The 21,368-nt window shown below is 43.1% G+C and overlaps 1 protein-coding gene across 1 annotated transcript in view; it reads left to right on the forward strand.

The window, feature by feature from the left end:
* LOC115131040 (uncharacterized) overlaps positions 1-21,368 on the forward strand; it is a 74,935-nt gene that overhangs the window by 14,491 nt on the left and 39,076 nt on the right. The window contains exons 3-7 of the mRNA XM_065019057.1: positions 1,238-1,502; positions 8,959-9,121; positions 10,456-10,627; positions 14,853-14,967; positions 19,435-19,625. Of these exons, the coding sequence (XP_064875129.1) occupies positions 1,238-1,502; positions 8,959-9,121; positions 10,456-10,627; positions 14,853-14,967; positions 19,435-19,625 (906 nt within the window). The remainder of the gene's footprint in view (positions 1-1,237; positions 1,503-8,958; positions 9,122-10,455; positions 10,628-14,852; positions 14,968-19,434; positions 19,626-21,368) is intronic.

Consider the following 21,368-nt stretch of genomic DNA (forward strand, 5'->3'; position numbering starts at 1 on the left):
CAAAATAAAATGCATTATTTTTCCCATACCATGATTATAGAGAATCAGACAAATCATGCTACCCTCTGCCTATTGGCTACTTTGCTTTATTCAAACTTGTCTCAAAATACAACACTGCTCCTTTAAGACAAACAAAAGCTCTTTACCTGACTCACTTTTCAAAGAGGTCTAGAATTGTACACGTTTTGTGTTCTTGTAAGAAGCAATCACTCCCCCTATTGCTGACTACAAAGTATCTATAACTGGGCTAAAAACGTATTAACTAGCAAAGGATATGAACAAAATGTGCACACGTGGCTACATGCAGCTCTTACTTTTATCTCAAAACAAGTGCATCCTCTCACGACCACAGTCCAGTTCAAAGTAAATGGCACATATGTATATAGCAATGGTGTGTTTGCATATTGGCCTGCTGCAGCTCTGATTGGTTATGTCACACAGGTCTGTGTATTGTATGAGCTGAGTCGTGTGCAATAGATTCCTACTATGATGCGTTCTGCCTTAAACAAAATCTCTTGCATATTTCCTTTTGTTTCAGTATTTTGCATTGAAAGTTGCTAATATTGCGTTGATCCGATCACAATTGCCACAGTAAAGTGAAATGTTGAGTGAAATCAATGTAGCCTACTGTTTTCTAGAAATCTGTCTTTTTTTGGGGTTAGGACTCATTTCATTTCTGTGATGTCGGATCAGGCCTGGGCTCGGCCTTCAGCTCACATGGCTTGGGTCAGACTGGGATCGAATGTTCAGTCCTGATGAGAACTCTAAACTGCATTTGGGTCTTGTGTGCGGTCTGTTAGTGTCAATTATGTGTGTGCTTTGAATTTATGGCGACTTTGTGTGACGTAAATACGCTAGGCTAAGGGTTTGCATGCGTCGACCTGGTTGGCAAAAATAAAATAGCTAATATTTAAATTTGTTGCTGCATGACATTGGGGGAAATATTAATTTAAAAGAAATCGGGAATTGTCATGGGACGATCCCGGTTACCAGGGTTTTAAACCCTACTATGGACTGCCACAAAGCTATCCCCATAAATTGGATACAAGGCTCTCTCGTGGTTCTTTTTCTATTAGCCAGTTTAGTTCTTTGGTGCCATACCTGATGTTTAGTAGTTTTAGTGTAGGTCCTTTGTCTGTCCTTTTCATACATTTATGCTGTTACATTTCGGTTTGACTGCTATGTGGGTGAAAAATAAACTTGATCTTGAACGTGACCTGTCACCCCCCCTCCCCAGGGTCAGCTCTCCGGACAGTGGTCTCCACTCCTCCTCGGCACCCGGCAGCACGGACCCCTTCAGTGAGGAACTGGCCCCTAAGTTCTGGGACGAGCTGGGTCAGATCGGCCTCCCCGACGACATCAATGTCCAGTCCCTGTTTGACCCCACAGGCCAGTGCTGTGCCCATCTGCACTGTGCCGCCTGGTCCGAGGGGGTGTGCCGCGGCGAGGCCCAGGATTCACTGCTCTACGTGGACAAAGCCATAGACTCAGGGAGCACAGAGGTGAGATGTAACAGACAATCCATTGGGGGTGTGGGTGTTAGGCTTCAACCGTGTGTGTGTGCACGAGTGGACATGCCCCTGATCTCTATCTATCTATCTATCTATCTATCTATCTATCTATCTATCTATCTATCTATCTATCTATCTATCTATCTATCTATCTATCTATCTATCTATCTATCTATCTATCTATCTATCTATCTATCTATCTATCTATCTATCTATCTATCTATCTATCTATCTCTACAAGTGATCAGCAGTGGGTTTCTTTGCGAGCTCAGTATTTGTGTACATTCGGGGGGTTCCAGATTTTATTATAGGTCAACATCATTCAATTTGAAAATGTAAAACATATTTTTTATTTTTTACCAGAGACAGCCATGTATGCATATGTTTTAATCAAACAATAATTCACTTTGCTTTTACCAAGCTAACTGTATAACAACATAATGGTCATCATTTTATTTGAATGGTAAATCTCTTGATAAACTGGGTAAATTAAGATAGAATAGGCCTGCCATACAGGTTACTGCATATTCAATAGCAGTGTGTAGCATGCATTGAGTTATTGAGCTTGTTTTGAATAGTCAGTGGCGTCTGATGCTACAGATGACAAAAAAATCTGTTTGCCTTCTATTTGGGACTTACCTACAGATCAAAAACATTTGCATGAAGCATCACTCCGGCATAGATCCAAGATGGCGTAGCAGTCAAATGTTTTTTTTGTCTTGTCCTGTGCCGTGTATTTATCGTTTTCTTCGTATATATTTTAATATAACTTTTAATCTATGGATTGAATATACTCTCCTGCAACCCGCCTCACCCAATTGGGTACGGATCTGCTATCTTTATACTTAAGAACCGTGAACGCCCATCAGGAGCTTGCCAGCTAACTAGCTACTAGCTAATAGTCAGTTAGCCGCTACTAGTGGTCCTCACCGTTAACTCCAGCCTCAGCCCGGTCAATTCCTGCCGGTCTGCACAGCGCGATATCTACCCAGAGCATATCGGACTGCTTTTTCTCTACCACATTTCCGTATTCCTACCGCAAGCTCTAAACCTTAACACCGGATCATCGCAGCTAGCTAGCTTCGATCCGAGTGGCTACTCCTGGCTAACGTCTCTGTCCCGAAGCAAGCACCAGTTAGCCTGGAGCTAGCTTTGAGCTAGGCCCATCTCTCGGCTAGCCGAAGAGGTCTATCAGCCAATTCTTGGGCTACAATATCTCTTTCGCCAATTGGCCTGGACCCTTTACTGCCGACACGGAACCCTGCCGATCCGTCATGACTGGTCTGCCGACGTAACCATCCGAGGTGGTTTCAACAGGCTCTAACGTTGCGACATCCCCTGCCGAACCGTCATGACTGGTCTGCCGATGTAACTATCCGAGGTGGTTTCAACAGGCTCTAACGTTGCGACATCCCCTGCCGATCCGTCATGACTGGTCTGCCGACGTAACCATCCGAGGTGGTTTCAATAGGCTCTAACGTTGCGACATCCCCTGCCGATCCGTCATGACTGGTCTGCCGACGTAACCATCCGAGGTGGTTTCAACAGGCTCTAACGTTGCGACATCCCCTGCCGATCCGTCATGACTGGTCTGCCGACGTAACCATCCGAAGTGGTTTCAACAGGCTCTAACGTTGCGACATCCCCTGCCGATCCGTCATGACTGGTCTGCCGATGTAACCATCCGAGGTGGTTTCAATAGGCTCTAACGTTGCAACATCCCCTGCCGATCCGTCATGACTGGTCTGCCGACGTAACCATCCGAGGTGGTTTAAACAGGCTCTAACGTTGCGACATCCCCTGCCGATCCGTCATGACTGGTCTGCCGACGTAACCATCCAAGGTGGTTTCAACAGGCTCTAACGTTGCGACACCCCCTGAGGCCCATCTGCTATCCCCGGCCCGCTAGCTGTCTGAATCGCCGTGTCTCCTTCTAGCATAGTAGCGACTACTGAATTGGATCCCTGACTCATCTATTGCTACTCTCTGGACCCGATAATCACTCGGCTACACATGCCTCTTCCTAATGTCAATATGCCTTGTCTATTTGCTGTTTTGTTTAGTGATTGTCTTATTTCCCTGTAGAGCCCCTAGCCCTGCCCAATATGCCTGAGATAGCCCTTTTGTTCCTCCCCCATACAGGCGGTGACCTCACCTGGCTTAACACAATGTAATGTGAGGGTGCAGGGGAGGCCACATTATAGATAATTGACTATTCTAGCTTGTAATTTTCTGCCTTGATATTGGTTGAGGCTAAATAAAACTCTGAACTAATACGATGACTTCATTGAGGAAGTGGAAATGTTGGACTTGCCCAACTATGATGACTTATTTGGTGGTGTGTTTTTGGGATTGAGCTAGGACAGGGCGATTATACCATATTTTACTTTATACTGGTATTGATGCATGGACCGATTTGGGTTTTTAACTTTACCTTCTATAACGGTATTGCTGCTCTGGCCCCCCAATGGTGGAACAAACTCCCTCACGACGCCAGGACAGCGGAGTCAATCACCACCTTCCGGAGACACCTGAAACCCCACCTCTTTAAGGAATACCTAGGATAGGATAAAGTAATCCCTCTCACCCCCCCCTCCCCCTGAAAAGATTTAGATGCACTACTGTTCCACTGGAGGTCATAAGGTGAATGCACCAATTTGTAAGTCGCTCTGGATAAGAGCGTCTGCTAAATGACTTAAATGTAAATGTGGTATTGCAATATTTGGTTTGTTAAACGTGATATGCAACTCCAGAGAGTGTAATGTCCATTTTAGGCACGACAACGCCTATTCCCCCTCAGGAGACGGAGCGGTACTGGAGTGCCAAGTCTTGGTCCAAAAGTATTCTAAACAGCTTCTACCCCCAAGCCATAAGACTCCTGAACCGCTATTCAAATGAGTTTATTTTAGTAAAAAGTTAACACTTATTTTTCTTTTCAAGTATTGTCGCTTAGGGGGTTGTAAGTAAGCATTTCACATTTCGGCGACAAATACAATTAGATTTGATTTGACAAGCACTTTCTTGCCGTTCACTCTGCAGTCTGCATGGTCAGATAAATGCAGAAAGATGTTGTTGACAACGATGCTGCTTTCTACAATCGTTCTAGAACTACAATATTAGTTTGTGTTTCTTACCGTCTGCTAACTACTCTCCGCTAGTTTATCTTTTCATAGCAAGTTCCGGTTAAAATGTGTTGTTAACCGCCAATTGCTAGTTAACCGCCAATTGCTAGTTAGCTGGCTATCTAGCTTGCTTCATGTATTAAGAGTTAGCGCACATGTAGCTAGCTAATACAGCCTGGTACCAGTGCTGGTGTAGGCCTAGATAAGAATGTTTGTGCAATGATATTTATGAAAAGAATTTTAGTTTGAAGTGTGATTGAACAGTATCAAATCAAGGTTTATTGATCATGTACATGGTTGTACAGATGTTATTGCAGGTGCAGCGAAATCCTTATAAGGAGCTAGAAACAGGGTGACCTGTCTGCACCATCATGTCAAAATAATCCGAATGGAGAAAGCCTTATATTGAAATCACTTATTTGTGTTGCCGCCATAGGTTCATGAACTACTCATAAAGCAGGATTTAGAATTTTTATTATTAAAAAAACATAAAATAACACCAAATATTCTGATATTTTGGCCATTTCGCCCAGCCCGAGAGAGAGAAGGTGTGTGTGTGTATTTGAAAAACCTATTGCTGGTTGGTTGTCTGAGGGCAGTTTTGTGTGTGTGTGTGTGTGTGTGTGTGTGTGTGTGTGTGTGTGTGTGTGAGCTCTAGATGGGGCCCTGTTAAAGGTTGTCCCTGGCACTACAGTGAGGCTCATTGGGGTGTAAAGCAGAAAAGGTCAGGGTGCTCAGGAGACTGCAACTCTGAAGGTTAACACACACTGTGACACACCACACACTTTTATTCGCACATGTACACTCGGATGCACCGACAGCCTGGCATACAACTTACCCAGCTCTGAAAGTCATACACATTCACACACACAGCTGACGCACACACTACCCACACACACAAGCTATCATCACCTCCATATCAGGTTCGTCTGATCGCATTTGCATCCTAAATCGGCCTAATTTAGTTTAGTCTAATTTAGCTCTCACTCCTGTGTATATTAGTGAGCCTGTGTGTACAGCGCCTTCAGAAAGTATTCCCAGCCCTTGACTTATTACATATTTTGTTGTTACAGCCTGAATTCAAAATGGATTAAATATATACTTTTTTCTTACTCATCTATATACAATACCCCATAATGACGAATTGAAAACATGTTTTTAGAAATCATTGAAAATGAAATATAGAAATAATATTCACACCCCTGAGTCAATACTTTGTAGAAGCACCTTTGGCAGTGATTACATCTAAGTGTTTCTGGGTTTCTAAGTTTTCTATTTGCCCATTCATTCTTAAAAAAAAAAAATATATACCTGTCAAATTGGTTGTTGATCATTGCTAGACAACCATTTTCAGGTCTTGCTATACATTTTCAAGTATAACATTGTAGATTTGACCTTGTGTTTTAGGTTATTGTCTTGCTAAAAGTTGAATTTATCTCCCCAGTGTCTGGTGGAAAGCAGACTGTGCAAGGTTTTCCTCTTGGATTTTGCCTGTGCTTCGCTCCATTCCGGGTATTTTTTTCCCCCTGAAAACAACCCCAGACCTCAACGATTACAAGCATACCCATAACATGATGCAGCCACCACTATGCTTGAACATATGGAGAGTGGTACTCAGTAATGTGTTGTACTGGATTTGTCCCAAACAACACCTTGTATTCAGGACAAAAAGTGAATTGATTTGCCACATTTTTTGCAGTTTTGCTTTAGTTAAGACTGCATGTTTTGGCTTTTTATATAAATATTCTGTAAAAATGTTTAAAAACATAAAAATAAAAATCAATTTTGACATGATGGGGTATTGTGAATACTTTCTGAAGGCCCTGTATGTGGCTCCCTAGTGGCACATCGGTCTAAGGCACTGCATCTCTGTGCTAAAGGCGTCAATATAGACTCTGGTTTGATTCCAGGCTGTATCACAACCGGCCGTGATTGGGAGTCCCGTAAGGAGGCGCACAATTGGCCCAGTATCGTTAGGGTTGGGCCGGGGTAGGCCGTCATTTCAAATAAGAATTTGTTAAATAAAGGTTAAATAAATAAAAATGTGTTAGCCTGTGTATGTGACAGAGGCAGCCCATACACTAGTATCTTTGTATGAGTATCGTATGTAGGCCTATCCTATGGATGATTATGTGTAGGCCTATCTTCTGTATGTGTGTGTGATAGAAACAGCATAGTTTTTCGGCAGAGGCTGTTGGTTGCCCAGTCAGAGCTCTCCCACCAGTGGTATTCTGCCCTTCAAGTGTGAGGTGACAACGTTTGGCAGCGAGCCATGAAACCCCCAGGCATTAGGACATCAGGATACACTTGAGCCCCTTACACCGTAGCCCTGCATTTAAGGTGCTATCACCTTATCTGCTGTTGAAGTGGACCAGACTGGTCCACTTCATGTCTGACTGACTCATTGGTAAGACGAAGCAACACAGGCCGGGTTCTTCTTGCTAAACTATGTGTAGCAGTGTGTGTTGCGTTCTTCTACAGAATTTTTATAGGCAATGGGATATTTCATAATTTTGCTAGATATTTACATGTTAAATCGATAGGTTTCTAAGTTTAACTCACAGTTCTTCTATGCTCTGTGTTTGAAAGGTTGGGGCTATTACCCTTTTCACACTACTGAGTTGACTATCCAAAAGGATAATGTGAAATAACATTTCCAAACCAGTATGGTTTGGGTTGGCACAATGGTGTGATACCAGTCTGGTCCAGTTCCCATAAGGCCTTGTTCCATTCTCAGTGGCACTGGACCAGATATCTATCCGTTGCAATTCCTCTCAGGTTTGCTCCATTTGGACGGTAGCCATTTTGGCTCTTTGTATAGAAGGGAGAGTTTGGTTGGGTTGGCCACTATCCTTCTGCCTCAACGAGGCCTCTTTCGGGGGTTGTTGGGAGAAAAGTGTGCTCAAACAATCGGTATGGCGAGATAAACTCTCCCTTTTTTATGAAATATTTATATTTCTGCTTGGTGTGGATTAGGAAAGAGAACCCTGAACCACACTAATGGGATTACAGCATTTGTGTTTAATGATTATTTTCAACAAAGCAACGGAGGATTATGGTTTGAAGAGAAGGGGTGACATTATTTTGAAGGGGTTACTTTATTTTCATTACTCCCTATGTAGTCTCTGAAGAGTTGATGGGTGTAATGAGCATAGAAATAGAATTATGGAACATTGACTTGAATTGGAATGTCTGTTATATTCATTCTATTTCTATGGTAATACGTTCTTGTCTGGGACGTCCCACGCTGGGCTTGGTCCTGTCTGCGACGACATCCCACAGAATATCCTTCCCATTCTTTTTTTTTTTTCATTAAACCTTTATTTAACTAGTCAAGTCAGTTAAGAATAACTTCTTATTTACAATGCCTCAAGGAAGTCGCTGGTGCACGGGGGGTAATTGCCCAACGCTCGGTGTAAAATTGTGTTTGGTGGTTGTTGCATGTTGCCCCCCCGGCCAAGGGTTTTTAGAACGAGGGAGGGAAAGGGAGCGAGAGCAACATAAAAGTGCTGACTTGAGTCATTTTGACTTCAAGGCCCCATTCTTTCCCTTCTCCTGACGGCTTTCATTATTCAAAGACGAGCTCTCATTCTCGGGCCGCGGTTTAAATGTCAGTCTATATTCAGGTGCTACTGCCAGGTTCGCTCGCCTTGTACCAGAGCACTTCATTTAAGCAGTCTTTTTAAAAATCATAATAGCACTTCTCTACCATTACCGAGGTCGGCTTCAACTTCAACCTGGGTTTTGAATCCGATATGCATTTTGCTTCTTAATTTCAATGGCGAGGCATATGATGAAAACTAATGAGAGATTTTATGTGGAAAAGCAACATTTATTTTTAGACTCGGAGGGGTTAGAGCTGAAATTTGTCAAAACTTGACAATTGTTGTTAGCACGTGTGAATTGATGTTTAAAACACTTTTAGTAAGTGCCAAAACTGAAATCTGTGCTTATTTAGAAGCATTCCATGTAGCAAGTGTAGATCAAGCATAGGGCCTCCAATGACCGTGTCTGACTAAAACTGAACAGCTAAACTGGGGGTCTGTTCAGGAGGATACAACTGCAGGATGTTTAGATAGAAATGTATTATTTGGAACAGATATGATTCTGTCAGGTTGACAGGGAATTGTGTCAGGCTCTGTTCTATTTCTATCTGCAATGTTCAGAAAGTTTCAAATAAAAAAACACTCCCCCCCTACCCCCCCGTTGGGTAATATTGAGCGAAAACCAGGAACATCTAAGAATCGGAACTAGCTTTCTTAATCTCATTCTCGCTCGCTCGCCCTCTCTCTCTCTCGGACTCTGTCTCTGTCTGTGTTTTGCAGTGCTGTGCATACTGTAAGCGCCTTGGAGCATCTATCAAGTGCTGTGAGGAAGGCTGCTCCCGCTCCTACCATTTCCCCTGCGCCGCCGCCGCTGGAACTTTCCAGGACCTGCGCCGACACACTCTCCTATGCCCAGACCACCTCCAGCTGGCCTCACAAAGATGTGAGTATAGACCCTTTGTCCCACTGGGAGAATGAGGATAAATAGATTTCGCAATAGATGTCTAGTAGACAAAAGGCCAACACTAGACACAACACAAGGCTTACGATAAGTGACATAATATTTATGCCAACTCTTATCTATTCTGATTCTTACTGAAGAACCAATTCTAACTGATTTCACATCTGATATTTCCCTTGGTCACAAGCAGCCATGACATGCTGCAGAATCAGTGTCACACAGGTTTCATGAAATTCACTCTGTCTTGCCAAAGCACCCTTTTTTATGCTTTGGCTAGTATATGAAATTCAAAGTGATGTTACTTTCTCATTGAATAAAATGTCTTTACACATGATGATTCTTGAAAAAAATGTGTACCATTTATGTTAACGTAATGGTCCATAAAGTTATGTCCCAGTCCATGTGTTCAGTGAAATGTTCCTTTTGGAGTATGTTGTCCCTTTAAATATAGTCCCTCCCTGAACTGTCCCTTTAATATTAAGTCCCCTCCATGAACTGTCCCTTTAATATTAAGTCCCCTCCATGAACTGTCCCTTAAACTCTTATCAGTCCCGAGATCCCAGCAAAAATGAGAAGTTATTTATCTGCATGTCCAGCACCTTTTATTTAGCCCCACAATGAAGTGTTTTACCATTTTCCTTTCAGGACAACCAGGGCTACAGGTAGAACACAATTTGACATAAACAGTTGTATTCATGAGTGTTATTGACAAATGTCAATAAATAACTGTCCGCCAAAGCAAAAACATGATAAAAGTAAATGTAATTTGAATGCTGTAAGTGCAGATTTATTTTCCTCACTGGGAAATTAATATCCAACTAGTCACTAACAACTCTGCGGAGTTTGGCGTTTGTGACAAACTGTGATCTTATTACAGTATTATAGACACTACGTCCTAGGATTTCCTATGATCTTCTATGTAGATGAGCCCCTTACAATATTATAAACACTATGTCCTGGGATTTCCTATGATTTTCTATGTAGAAGAACCCCTTCGACTGACTCGTGCAGCCTGTGAGTGTCATAGAGTAAAACATGTAATGTGTGTGTTCGTGAGAGTAGCTTTTAATAGTTAGTTGTAACTCAAATCATTCAGACTCTACAGACGTCTTTGTAAAAAGACCAGGGCCCCTTCGGGATCTGCCCTTGTCTCACAAACACCTCTAGCTCAGCCCACGTTAATCACACAGACGGATGCAGAAGAAATGGACAAATCCAATGGTACAACCCAGAAGTCTGTAACTCAAACACACAATGTTTAAAAGGGGTTACCGTGGGACTCATTGGGTTAATATGATTTTCCTCCTTACCTACAGTTAAAGAGGAGGTGAAGTGCTTGTTGTGTGGCAGTGCTGGAGACCTGCAGGACCTGCTCTTCTGCAGCTCGTGCGGGCAGCACTACCACGGGGCGTGTCTGGACGTGAGTGTCACCCCCCTGAAGAGGGCCGGGTGGCAGTGCCCCGAGTGCAAAGTCTGTCTGACCTGCAGGTAATGGCTGTGTGCCCTAGTAGCCATTTGCGCTAGTTAGCTGAGTGCGCTTTTAACCATTGCGCTAGTAGCCACAAAATGGACCCCATTCCTAACTCTGTCACTCCCCTGAGCCATAGTCCACTCACCATTCACTCACCATTCATCCTCATCCCGAGTGCAAAAACTCCACTGACTTATGTGATTTCTATCAGGGATAGCTATGAACTAATAGGAAAACATGTCTGGTCCTGCACCCAGCTGAATATAGACAGCCCACTGTTTTTTTTGTTCTTCAAAGAAACCGAAAAAAGAGAATTGAGCCATTTGGGAGATGGTGTTGAGGAGTCCGTTTCGATCTGGTTGGAGTTTTCTGAAGGGTCTATAGGAAGATAAAAGGGGAAAGAGTTATTTTTTTGCATGTGGAATTAATAACAAGCGTATTTTGCAGGAGCATGGGAGCATTAAAAGAAAAGATAAGAGAGCTGGTGAGATTTGTGTGCATACTGTGTTTGATCAGCCCCAAGCTCCCTACACATACAACCAGCCAAGCAAAGTAAATTCCTTCGCAGGGCAGTCTGCTTTAATGTAAAGTGTTTTTCTTTGTGGAAGGGTTGTGTTGTGCGTGTTGTGGTGGGTGAGTGGGTGTGTTGTAGGGCTATGTGCGTGCTTGTGTGGTCTCTGTAGTGTGTGTGTTGTGTGTGTGTGTGTAGTGGTATATGCTTGTGAGGAGTCACATTTTGGGGGAGTATAGTAAAGAATAGATGAAAGACTGGTATGACTAAATCTGAGAGATGGTGAGTCAAAGTGCTCCAGGAGTGGAGAGTTGAAGCCAGCAAATGAAGTAATTGGAAACCAAAAGAGCATGAACTACTGGTGTGTCTCTTTTTAAGGACAGCTTTTTAAGATTTTTGTAGAGTTTGCTTAACTCTGAACGTGTTCATTTCATGGAAGTGAGCTCCCCTACTAAGACCATGTTTTTGGTAGCGTGATGATTAGCACGCTAGCCTCTGGGGAGTGAAGTGTTGTTGATTTGAGCTGGAATCCCGCGTGGGACATGCAGGTTTATTTCTGTTGCATTGGCTTGTCGTGGGCTGTCAATCAAATCACATTGTATTAGTCATATGTGCCGAATACAACAGTGAAATGCTTAATTATGAGCCCCTAACCAACAATGCAATGTAAAATAAAAAATACGAATAAGAATAAGAAATAAATGTAACAAGTAATTCAAAAGCAGCAGTAAAATAACAATAGCGAGACTCGATACTGGGGGTCTACTGGTACAGTCAATGTGCGGGGCACCGGTTAGTTGAGGTAATATGTACATGTAGATAGTTATTAAAGTGACGATGCATAGATGATAACAACAGAGTAGCAGCGGTGGTAAAATGGAAGGGGTGGATACAAATAGTCTGGGTAGCCATTTGATATGATGTTGGCTTATGGCTTATGGCTTGGGGGTAGAAGCTGTTTAGAAGCCTCTTGGACCAAGACTTGGCGCTCTGGTACCGCTTGCCGTGCGGTAACAGAGAGACAGTCTATGACTAGAGTGGCTGGAGTCTTTGACCATTTTTAGGGCCTTCCTCTGACACCGCCTGGTATAGAGGTCCTGGATGGCAGGAAGCTTGGCCCCATTGATGTACTGAGCCGTACGCACTACCCTCTGTTGTGCCTTGCGGTCGGAGGCCAAGCAGTTGCCATACCAGGCAGTGATTCAACCAGTCAGGGGATGCTCTCGATGGTGCAGCTGTAGAAACTTTTGAGGATCTGAGGACCCATGCCAAATCTTTTCAGTTTTCTGAGGGGGGAATAGATTTTGTCGTGCCCTCTTCATGACTGTCTTGGTGTGCTTATACCAAGGAACTTGAAGCTCTCAATCTGCTCCACTGCAGCCCCGTTGATGATAATGGGGGCATGCTTCGTCCTCTTTTTCCTGTCTACAATCATCTCCTTCTGTCTTGATCACGTTGAGGGAGAGGTTGCTGTTCTGGCACCACATGGCCAGGTCTCTGACCTCCTCCCTATAGGCTGTCTTGTTGTCGGTAATCATACCTACCACTCATCGGCAAACTTAATGATGGTGTTGGAGTTGTGCCTGGCCATGCAGTCATGGGAAAGGGCAGTGTGGAGTGCAATAGAGAGTGCACTCCAATCATGGGCAGAATGTAACGGAAGCTCTTTATGTTGGGCTCCCGAGTGGCGCAGCGGTCTAAGGCACTGCATCTCAGTGCTAGAGGTGTCACTACAGACCCTGGTTCGGTTCCAGGCTGCATGACAACCGGCCGTGATTGGGAGTCCCATAGGGCAGTGCACAATTGGTCCAGCGTCGTCCGGGTTTGGCCAGAGTAGGCCGTCATTGTAAATAAGAATTTGTTCTTAACTGACTTGCCTAGTTAAATAAAGTTTAAATAGAACATTTTTGAGGGAGATCGCATTTGAGATTGTGGGCATTTGAGATTGTGTATGTAGGGATAAGAGGCCTACTGTAAAGCCTGTATGTAGGGATAAGAGGCCTACTGTAAAAGCCTGTATGTAGGGATAAGAGGCCTACTGTAAAGCCTGTATGTAGGGATAAGAGGCCTACTGTAAAGCCTGTATGTAGGGATAAGAGGCCTACTGTAAAGCCTGTATGTAGGGATAAGAGGCCTACTGTAAAGCCTGTATGTAGGGATAAGAGGCCTACTGTAAAGCCTGTATGTAGGGATAAGAGGCCTACTGTAAAGCCTGTATGTAGGGATAAGAGGCCTACTGTAAAGCCTGTATGTAGGGATAAGAGGCCTACTGTAAAGCCTGTATGTAGGAATAAGAGGCCTACTGTAAAGCCTGTATGTAGGGATAAGAGGCCTACTGTAAAGCCTGTATGTAGGGATAAGAGGCCTACTGTAAAGCCTGTATGTAGGGATAAGAGGCCTACTGTAACGCCTGTATGTAGGGATAAGAGGCCTACTGTAAAACCTGTATGTAGGGATAAGAGGCCTACTGTAAAACCTGTATGTAGGGATAAGAGGCCTACTGTAAAGCCTGTATGTAGGGATAAGAGGCCTACTGTAAAGCCTGTATGTAGGGATAAGAGGCCTACTGTAAAACCTGTATGTAGGGATAAGAGGCCTACTGTAAAACCTGTATGTAGGGATAAGACGCCTACTGTAAAGCCTGCACCATGGTGTTGAGCTGAGATAAGCTTACAAGGGAGAGAGTTGGAAAAGCTCAAGTGAAAATATAGTGCCGTTTTAATAACAGATGGGGAGCTGGGGAATTGGTGGGGGGAGAGGGATGTGGGCCAGGGTGTGTTGGTTAGGCAGCAGCAGCACTCAGAGTGATATAGGGACGTGTGTGTGTGTGTGTGTGTGTGCGTGACTCCACTGCACAGCTGTAAATATCAGATGACGTTCTCATTCAGGTTTGATTCTTGTCATCTGAAATACAGGCTACTGGGATTTGATAGATTTCTGGTCTCTAGCCTCTTCACTAATACCATAACCACACACACACACACACACACACACACACACACACACACACACACACACACACCACATAAATCTTACATTTAGGTCTCTTGATTTATTCTTTGAACAACATTCATGCATCCAAAATCTGCCACGGAGGGACGGTTTTCTATGGCTGGTGCCGTTTAATGGTGCGTTTGATTGGCTCGACTAATTTAGAATCTTGACGTTCAGGGAATTGGATTCTATGAAGGAAACGTGTTCTTTTCTCATTCCTGTAACAACTTATGTGTCCCAGGTAATGGAAAAAGACGTCATGTTCACAACGTGGTGTGTGAGATCATTTGTGTGTTATAAAATGTATTGCATTGAACAAAATCAGGGTTTTTTACCCCCCACTGACAAACCAAATTTGAATTCTCAACTGTCTGGCTGGCTTTCTTTTATTCCTTGTACTCTATTGATAAATTAATGTAGTTGGTCTTATTCCTAAACTCTGACTCAGTCAGCGATAAAGAACCTATAGACACTGAGACCCTGGAGGACCAGACTTAATGATCCCTCTCCTGAACCACACAGATAAAAACCAAAGTGACAGTTGAAAATGGTTAGGGTGTCTGTCTTTGCGGTTGGGAAACATAAACCCTAGTGCTGTCCATACTACAGTACTCCCTTGCCGTTTTTCTCTCTAGTCTAGGTTATGTGTGTGTTATATTGGGTGTGTAATTTTGTGTGTGTCGTATATTATTGTGTGTGTGTAATATTTCTCCCTTGTGTATGTGTGTGTGTTGCAGGAACCCGGGGGAGGACAGCAAGATGCTGGTCTGTGACATGTGCGATAAAGGCTATCACACCTTTTGTCTCCAGCCTACCATGAAATCCATCCCCACCAACGGCTGGCGGTGCAAGGTAAGAAACACTCCAAACACTTTATACAACACAGGGAATACCCTCGGGCCGAGACAGGAGAGTATGCATGAGGTATAAAGTGCTGTCAATTTACCCCACGGGGGAAATGCTCTGAAGGAACGTGTGTGAAGCTCTTGTCTTTTTGAAGCAAGTCTCCCTGCACCGTTTCACCCTTACCCTGGCCTCTCACTTTTCTGTTCCTCCCTCTGTCTCTCACTCTTGTTATTTTCCCCCTCTCTCTCCGTCTCTCAGTTGCCTCCTAAGACTCTTCCGTCTGTTTTACCGTACCCCCATTCCTCTCATTCTTGCACCTCTCTCTCTTTTTCCGTCTCTCTCCATCCCTCCACTGTCCCCTAAGAGTCTCCCAGCTGTTTTTATCCAGCAGTTGAAAATAGCTTTTGGGGCTTTTAGTGTCTTTTTGTAGTGGCTTTTTGTGCCGCAGGAGGTGGGGGGAGATACAAACCTCAAACATGGGCAGTAAAGTTTGTTTCCCCCGGCTTTGCTGTGGGTTGCAGTGGGGGCACGCAAGCACCCAAGCTTTCATCTCTGCTATTGAGCTCTGTATTAAGTCATAAAAGGGAGATTCTGGGCTTAGTGTGGTTGCTAAAATGGAGGGAGGAAAAAACTGTTGATACATAAGCGTAGAGTGCCATAAGCTGAGATGACCCCCAACCTTTATACCGTACTGTAAAGGGGAACAGTATTTCTTATTGCATTCTGGAAGACTCGGGACTTGTGAGGATTTCTTTGTTTCAATCTTTTATCTTTCAAACCAAAATGTTTGTTTTCATTCACCCATTTTACTTAGTTACTGTGTGGTACAAAGGGGTGAAGTCTAAAATGTCTTCCCAGGACCCGCAATGCTGCTGTTTTGTTTCCACATTTTATTGGAGCAGAGATTCATCATGTTGCGCCATTTTAAAGGGAAAATCCATTCAAGATAAACAATTGTCCAAAAAATATATACAGTACCAGTCAAAAGTTTGAACACCTACTCATTCCAGGGTTTTTCTTTATTTTGACTATTTTCTACATTGTAGAATAATAGTGAAGACATCACAACTATGAAATAACGTGTTAAACAAATCAAAATATATTTGAGATTCTTCAAAGTAGCCACCCTTTGCCTTGATGACACTCTTGGCATTTATATATATTTTTATTAGTCCACTGTTGACACAGTCCCAAAATGCTTTGCATGTCAGCAGTCACGGTTTCAAGTTATTCGATTTTCAAGAAGCAAAGTATCACCGGCCACATCATGATGATGCAAAACATTTTGGGACTGTATTAGCAGTGGGCTAATGAAAAAATTGCGTGGATTTTCCCTTTAAAATTTGATTGGAAAAATGCTGCCTCATTTCACTGTAAAGGCATTGCCTTAGGTCCATAGACATCCATGGTCATCTGGACCCTTATAAGATACTGCCAATTGAAACCCACCATTCTCATTGACATCCGCACTGGGGTGAATTTACAAGTCTCACTGTCTGTGGAGGCAGGAGATTGAGTTGTGATCTGAGCTAATCCATTTCACATCCGCCCCTTCACCCTGCCAGCACCCATACGCACAGGGGTGAGAAGAGACGGTGATAGGGGATGAAGGAGTGACATGACGAGGTGAGGATAAATTGAGGGGTGAAGGTTGGGGGACAGAGGGAGGGATGAGTAAGAGTGTTGCAAAACGGAGGGATCGACTGGGAGTGGAAAGGAAGGGTGAAACAATGGAGGGATGAAGAGAATGGCAGAGGATGGATAGAGATTAGAGGTCGACCGATTATGATTTTTCAACACCGATACCGATTATTGGAGGACCAAAAAAGCCGAAACTGATTAATCGGACAATTTTTATTTATTTATTTGTAATAATGACAATTACAACAATACCGAATGAACACTTATTTTTAACTTAATATAATACATCAATAAAATCAATTTAGCCTCAAGTAAATAATGAAACATGTTCAATTTGGTTTAAATAATGCAAAAACAAGGTGTTGGAGAATAAAGTATTATGTGCCAATATGCAATATGTGCCATGTAAAAATGTGTGCCATGTAAAATATGTGCCATGTATAAAAAGCTAACGTTTAAGTTCCTTGCTCAGAACATGAGAACATATGAAAGTTGGTGGTTCCATGAGACTTCAATATTACAAGGTAAGAGGTTTTAGGTTTTAGTTAATATGGTATTTATAGGACTATTTCTCTATACCATTTGTATTTCATATACCTTTGACTATTGGATGTTCTTATAGCCACTATAGTATTGCCAGTGTAACAGTATAGCTTCCGTCCCTCTCCTCGCCCCTACCTGGGCTTGAACGAGGAACACATCGACAACAGCCACACTCGAAGCAGCGTTTACCCATCGCTCCACAAAAGCCGCGGCCCTTGCAGCGCAAGGGGAATAACTACTCCAAATCTAAAAGCGTGTGGCGTTGGAAACGTTATTAGCGCACACCCAGCTAACTAGCTAGCCATTTCACATTGGTTACACCAGCCAATAGGCTGATAGGCTTGAAGTCATAAACAACTTGAAGTCATGTGCTTGCGAAGAGCTGCTGGCAAAACGCATGAAAGTGCTGTTTGAATGAATGATTACGGGCCTGCTGCTGCTCAGTCAGACTGCTCTACCAAATCAGACTTAATTGTAACATAATAATACACAGAAATACGAGCCTTTGTTCATTAATATGGTCGAATCCGGAAACTATCATTTCAGAAACAAAACGTTTATTATTTAAGTGAAATACGGAACCGTTCTGGTATTTTATCTAACGGGTGGCATCCCTAAGTCTAAATATTATTGTTACATTGCACAACCTTCAATGTTATGTCATAATTACGTACAATTTTGGCAAATTAGTTGGCAATGCGCCAGTTAGCCCAAACTGTTGCATATACCCTGAAATGACACAATTTCACCTAGTTAATATTGCCTGTTAAACTGGATTAGTAGTTATAACTAGTGATTATGATTGATTGTTTTTTATAAGATAAGTTTAATGCTAGCTAGCAATTTACCTTGGCTTCTACTGCATTCGCGTAACAGGCAGGCTCCTCGTGGAGTGCAATGGTTAGAGCGTTGGACTAGTTAACTGTATGGGTGCAAGATTGGATCCCCTGAGCTGACAGGGTGAAAATCTGTCATTCTGCCCCTGAACAAGGCAGTTATTCTGCCACCGTTCCTAGACCGTCATTGAAAATAAGAATGTGTTCCTAACTGACTTGCCAAGTTAAATAAAGGATTATTATTATTATTTTTTATACCGATTTCCGATTGTTATGAACTTGAAATCGGCCCTAATTAATCGGCCATTCCGATTTAATCGGTCGACCTCTAATAGAGAGACCCCTCTCATCATCTACCTCTTTCTCTCTCCGTCTCTCTCTTTTTCTCTGCCTCTGTCTGTTATTAATCCCTGTCTGTCTCATGGTTACAGCACACTGTACTGCCAAGACAAATGTAGCTATCCGAGGCCTGCGAACACACACACACACACACACACACACACACACACACACACACACACACACACACAACACACAACTCCTCTCCCTCATCTTATCCCCATCTCCTCCAGAATCCCAGTCAGGCACTAATTTTCTCCAAAATAGACATTTGGTGACTATCTCTACCTCCTTCCTTTCTTCCCCTGGCCCACAGGCAGGGCCTGACCAACAGCGATAGTATTCACCAATTTCTCTCCCCCCCGCTGTTGGACATGAGCTGGCCACTGGAGCCAAGCCATAGGGGTGGTTTGTCACTAATAGGCCAGTGGACTTTAGAAGGGAAGGGTGTGTGTGGTAGGTTTGGGGGTTGTGCAGAGAAGCTTTAGAATGAGCTTGTTCCTCCTCACCCCTGAAATCTCAGAATTCCGCTGATCCTTTCGAACGCTAATCAATGAGCCTGAAGTGGTACTTTTGAAGGTGTAATGTAATTTCCAGCTGGCTGGTCCATAGGCTCATTGCAAAGGAAGTTGGGGAAATGTATGTTCATTATTATCATTGCGTAATCCAATATACAGTGATCACGTGTTTGAAATGGCTGTCATAAAGATGTTTTTAAAAAAAATCAGTTTTAATGACTGACATTACAAATTATAAATGGCAACCAGTTTAATCCTCTTTTTGGACATTTTCAACCAACACTCTAATAGAACAGTTTCATGCTTCATAACAATGTGAGGTCAGTTGGCAAAAGTTTGGAGGTTGGCAGAAATAAACACACTACTTTCTATGTTATGTGTGGTCAATCTGCTGCCATGTAGCTAAGCATTCTGTAGCCTTTGGGTGTTGTTGAAATGTTTTTTTCAAATGTATTTTCGCATGTTGTAGTTTTGTCACTCTAAACTTTTGGTTGTTGACCATGGAAATCTAAATATTGAATTGTTCTGTAATACAATGAAGCCATATGTAGAGTGTAACTAACGTGTCATGTCTCTGTCCTACCCTCTCTCTCCAGAATTGTCGGGTGTGTTCTTTGTGTGGGGTCAGGCAGGCGGGCCAGTGGGCCCACAATATCACACTGTGCGAGGGTTGCCACGGGCAACCAGAGGAGCCCGCCCCCGCCCTGCCATGCCCACTGTGTGTGAGGGACCAGGGCCGCGGGGACGCCCCTAAGGACCTCCTCCTCACCTGCCACACATGCAAGAGGTATGCCTCATTCTGTCACCGTGGTTACTGTCGAGTTACAGTAAATTTGGAAAGTATTCAGACCCCTTGACTTCCACATTTTGTTAGGTTACAGCGTTATTCCAATTTTCAAAAAGTCTGGTGTCTGAATATTTCCTGAATGCACTGCATGTTATGGTCCCCCGCACTGCTGATGGATGCCGTGCCTCATTCTGTAGCCGTGGTTACTTAAGCAATAAGGCACGGGGGGGTGTGGTATATGGCCAAAACACTACTGCGAAGGGCTGTTCTTACTTGCAACGCAGAGTGGCTGGATACAGTCCTTCGCAGTGGTATATTGGCCGTATACCACAAACCCTCAAGGTACCTTATTGCTATTATAAATTGGTTAACGTAATTAGAGCAATAACAATAAATGTTTTGTAATACCTGTGGTATACGGTCTGATTTACCACAGCTGTCAACCAATCCGCATTCAGGGCTTGAACCACCCAGTTTATAATGTTGATTATGTTATGGTCCCCCACACTGCTGATGGATGCCGTGCAAGACAATGAGCTGATACACAGTATAGCTACAATATTTATTTAGTATGTGACTAGCCTGTTCCTAAATCTGTTAGACGCTGTGGTCATTGTCATGTTATGACATGAGGGGTCCTACAGCACAAATCTGGGACCAGGCTTATATGTATCAGTCTGTGGTAGGGATGGGCACGGTTTTTTGAATATCCGAACACATGTTAATATTGAAATATTTGCAGTATTCATTTTCAAAGAAAAATAAATCATAGGCCTATATTAACAATGAAAAGGCTTTGTCTAAATGTAATTATCTTTGACATTGCTACACACAAGGATCTACCATGACATTTGGAATTCTTAATTCAATTAAACTGTAATTATGATGTGCGCCCCCATAAAAAGACATATCATAGTCTACACGGATTTCTCATGTTTGTTGTTATTGTTGGCCATTGAGTTGCAAGCAAGCCCCACCCAATTTGCGCATGCTGGGCAGCATGCCAGTTCCCAAGTTTAAGCCTAAGTTTTTATATTCATGTATTTCGACTCTCCGGATATCCGAAAACATGTCATGATATATTATTTGAATAGTGAAATGATTTGAAATGCCCATCCCTAGTCAGTGGTGTGTACTGTATCTGCCACATGGGGCCTCTTTCAGTGTATCATCTGTCTCGTTACGTGTGATTGAGCTATTTATTGACTAACGATGTGGATTGACACCCCGCTGTCGGCGTCATATAATGAATTGGATAATAATGTGGTTTACAGCTGGAGACTGTCACACCGCCAAATAGTTAATATCTCAGATGGATTATAACTGAATTGGTTTTACAAGCTTTACAGATCGGAAAACTTAGCATTACAGAGTTGTAGCCCAGTAGGTTAGTTTAGTTTGTTTCACAGTTTACAAATGGTCAATACCAAAGGTCATCTCCAGTTCACCAACTGGCCCAGTGCTCCAGCCAATCCCGGTCACTTAAAACAATTAATCGTTAGTTTACTGGCTACGTGAGCCTCTATACCAACTACTATTATTAAACAATCACTGAGCTGGATTTGGCAGCTCTGCCGAGAGCAACGGTTTTTCCACAACAGAGCGATTGTTGCCCCCGGTGACCACTGGAAGGTCGTTACGGCAATCCAGAGCTCATGCAGTTGGCGGCATAGTGATGCCTTTGATGAGGGATCGGGAAAGTAAAGACCACTATGGCGACTGGATTAGTTTATCCAAGGTCCA

This window comes from Oncorhynchus nerka, linkage group LG6, assembly GCF_034236695.1.
Source record: "Oncorhynchus nerka isolate Pitt River linkage group LG6, Oner_Uvic_2.0, whole genome shotgun sequence".
NCBI lineage: Eukaryota > Metazoa > Chordata > Actinopteri > Salmoniformes > Salmonidae > Oncorhynchus > Oncorhynchus nerka.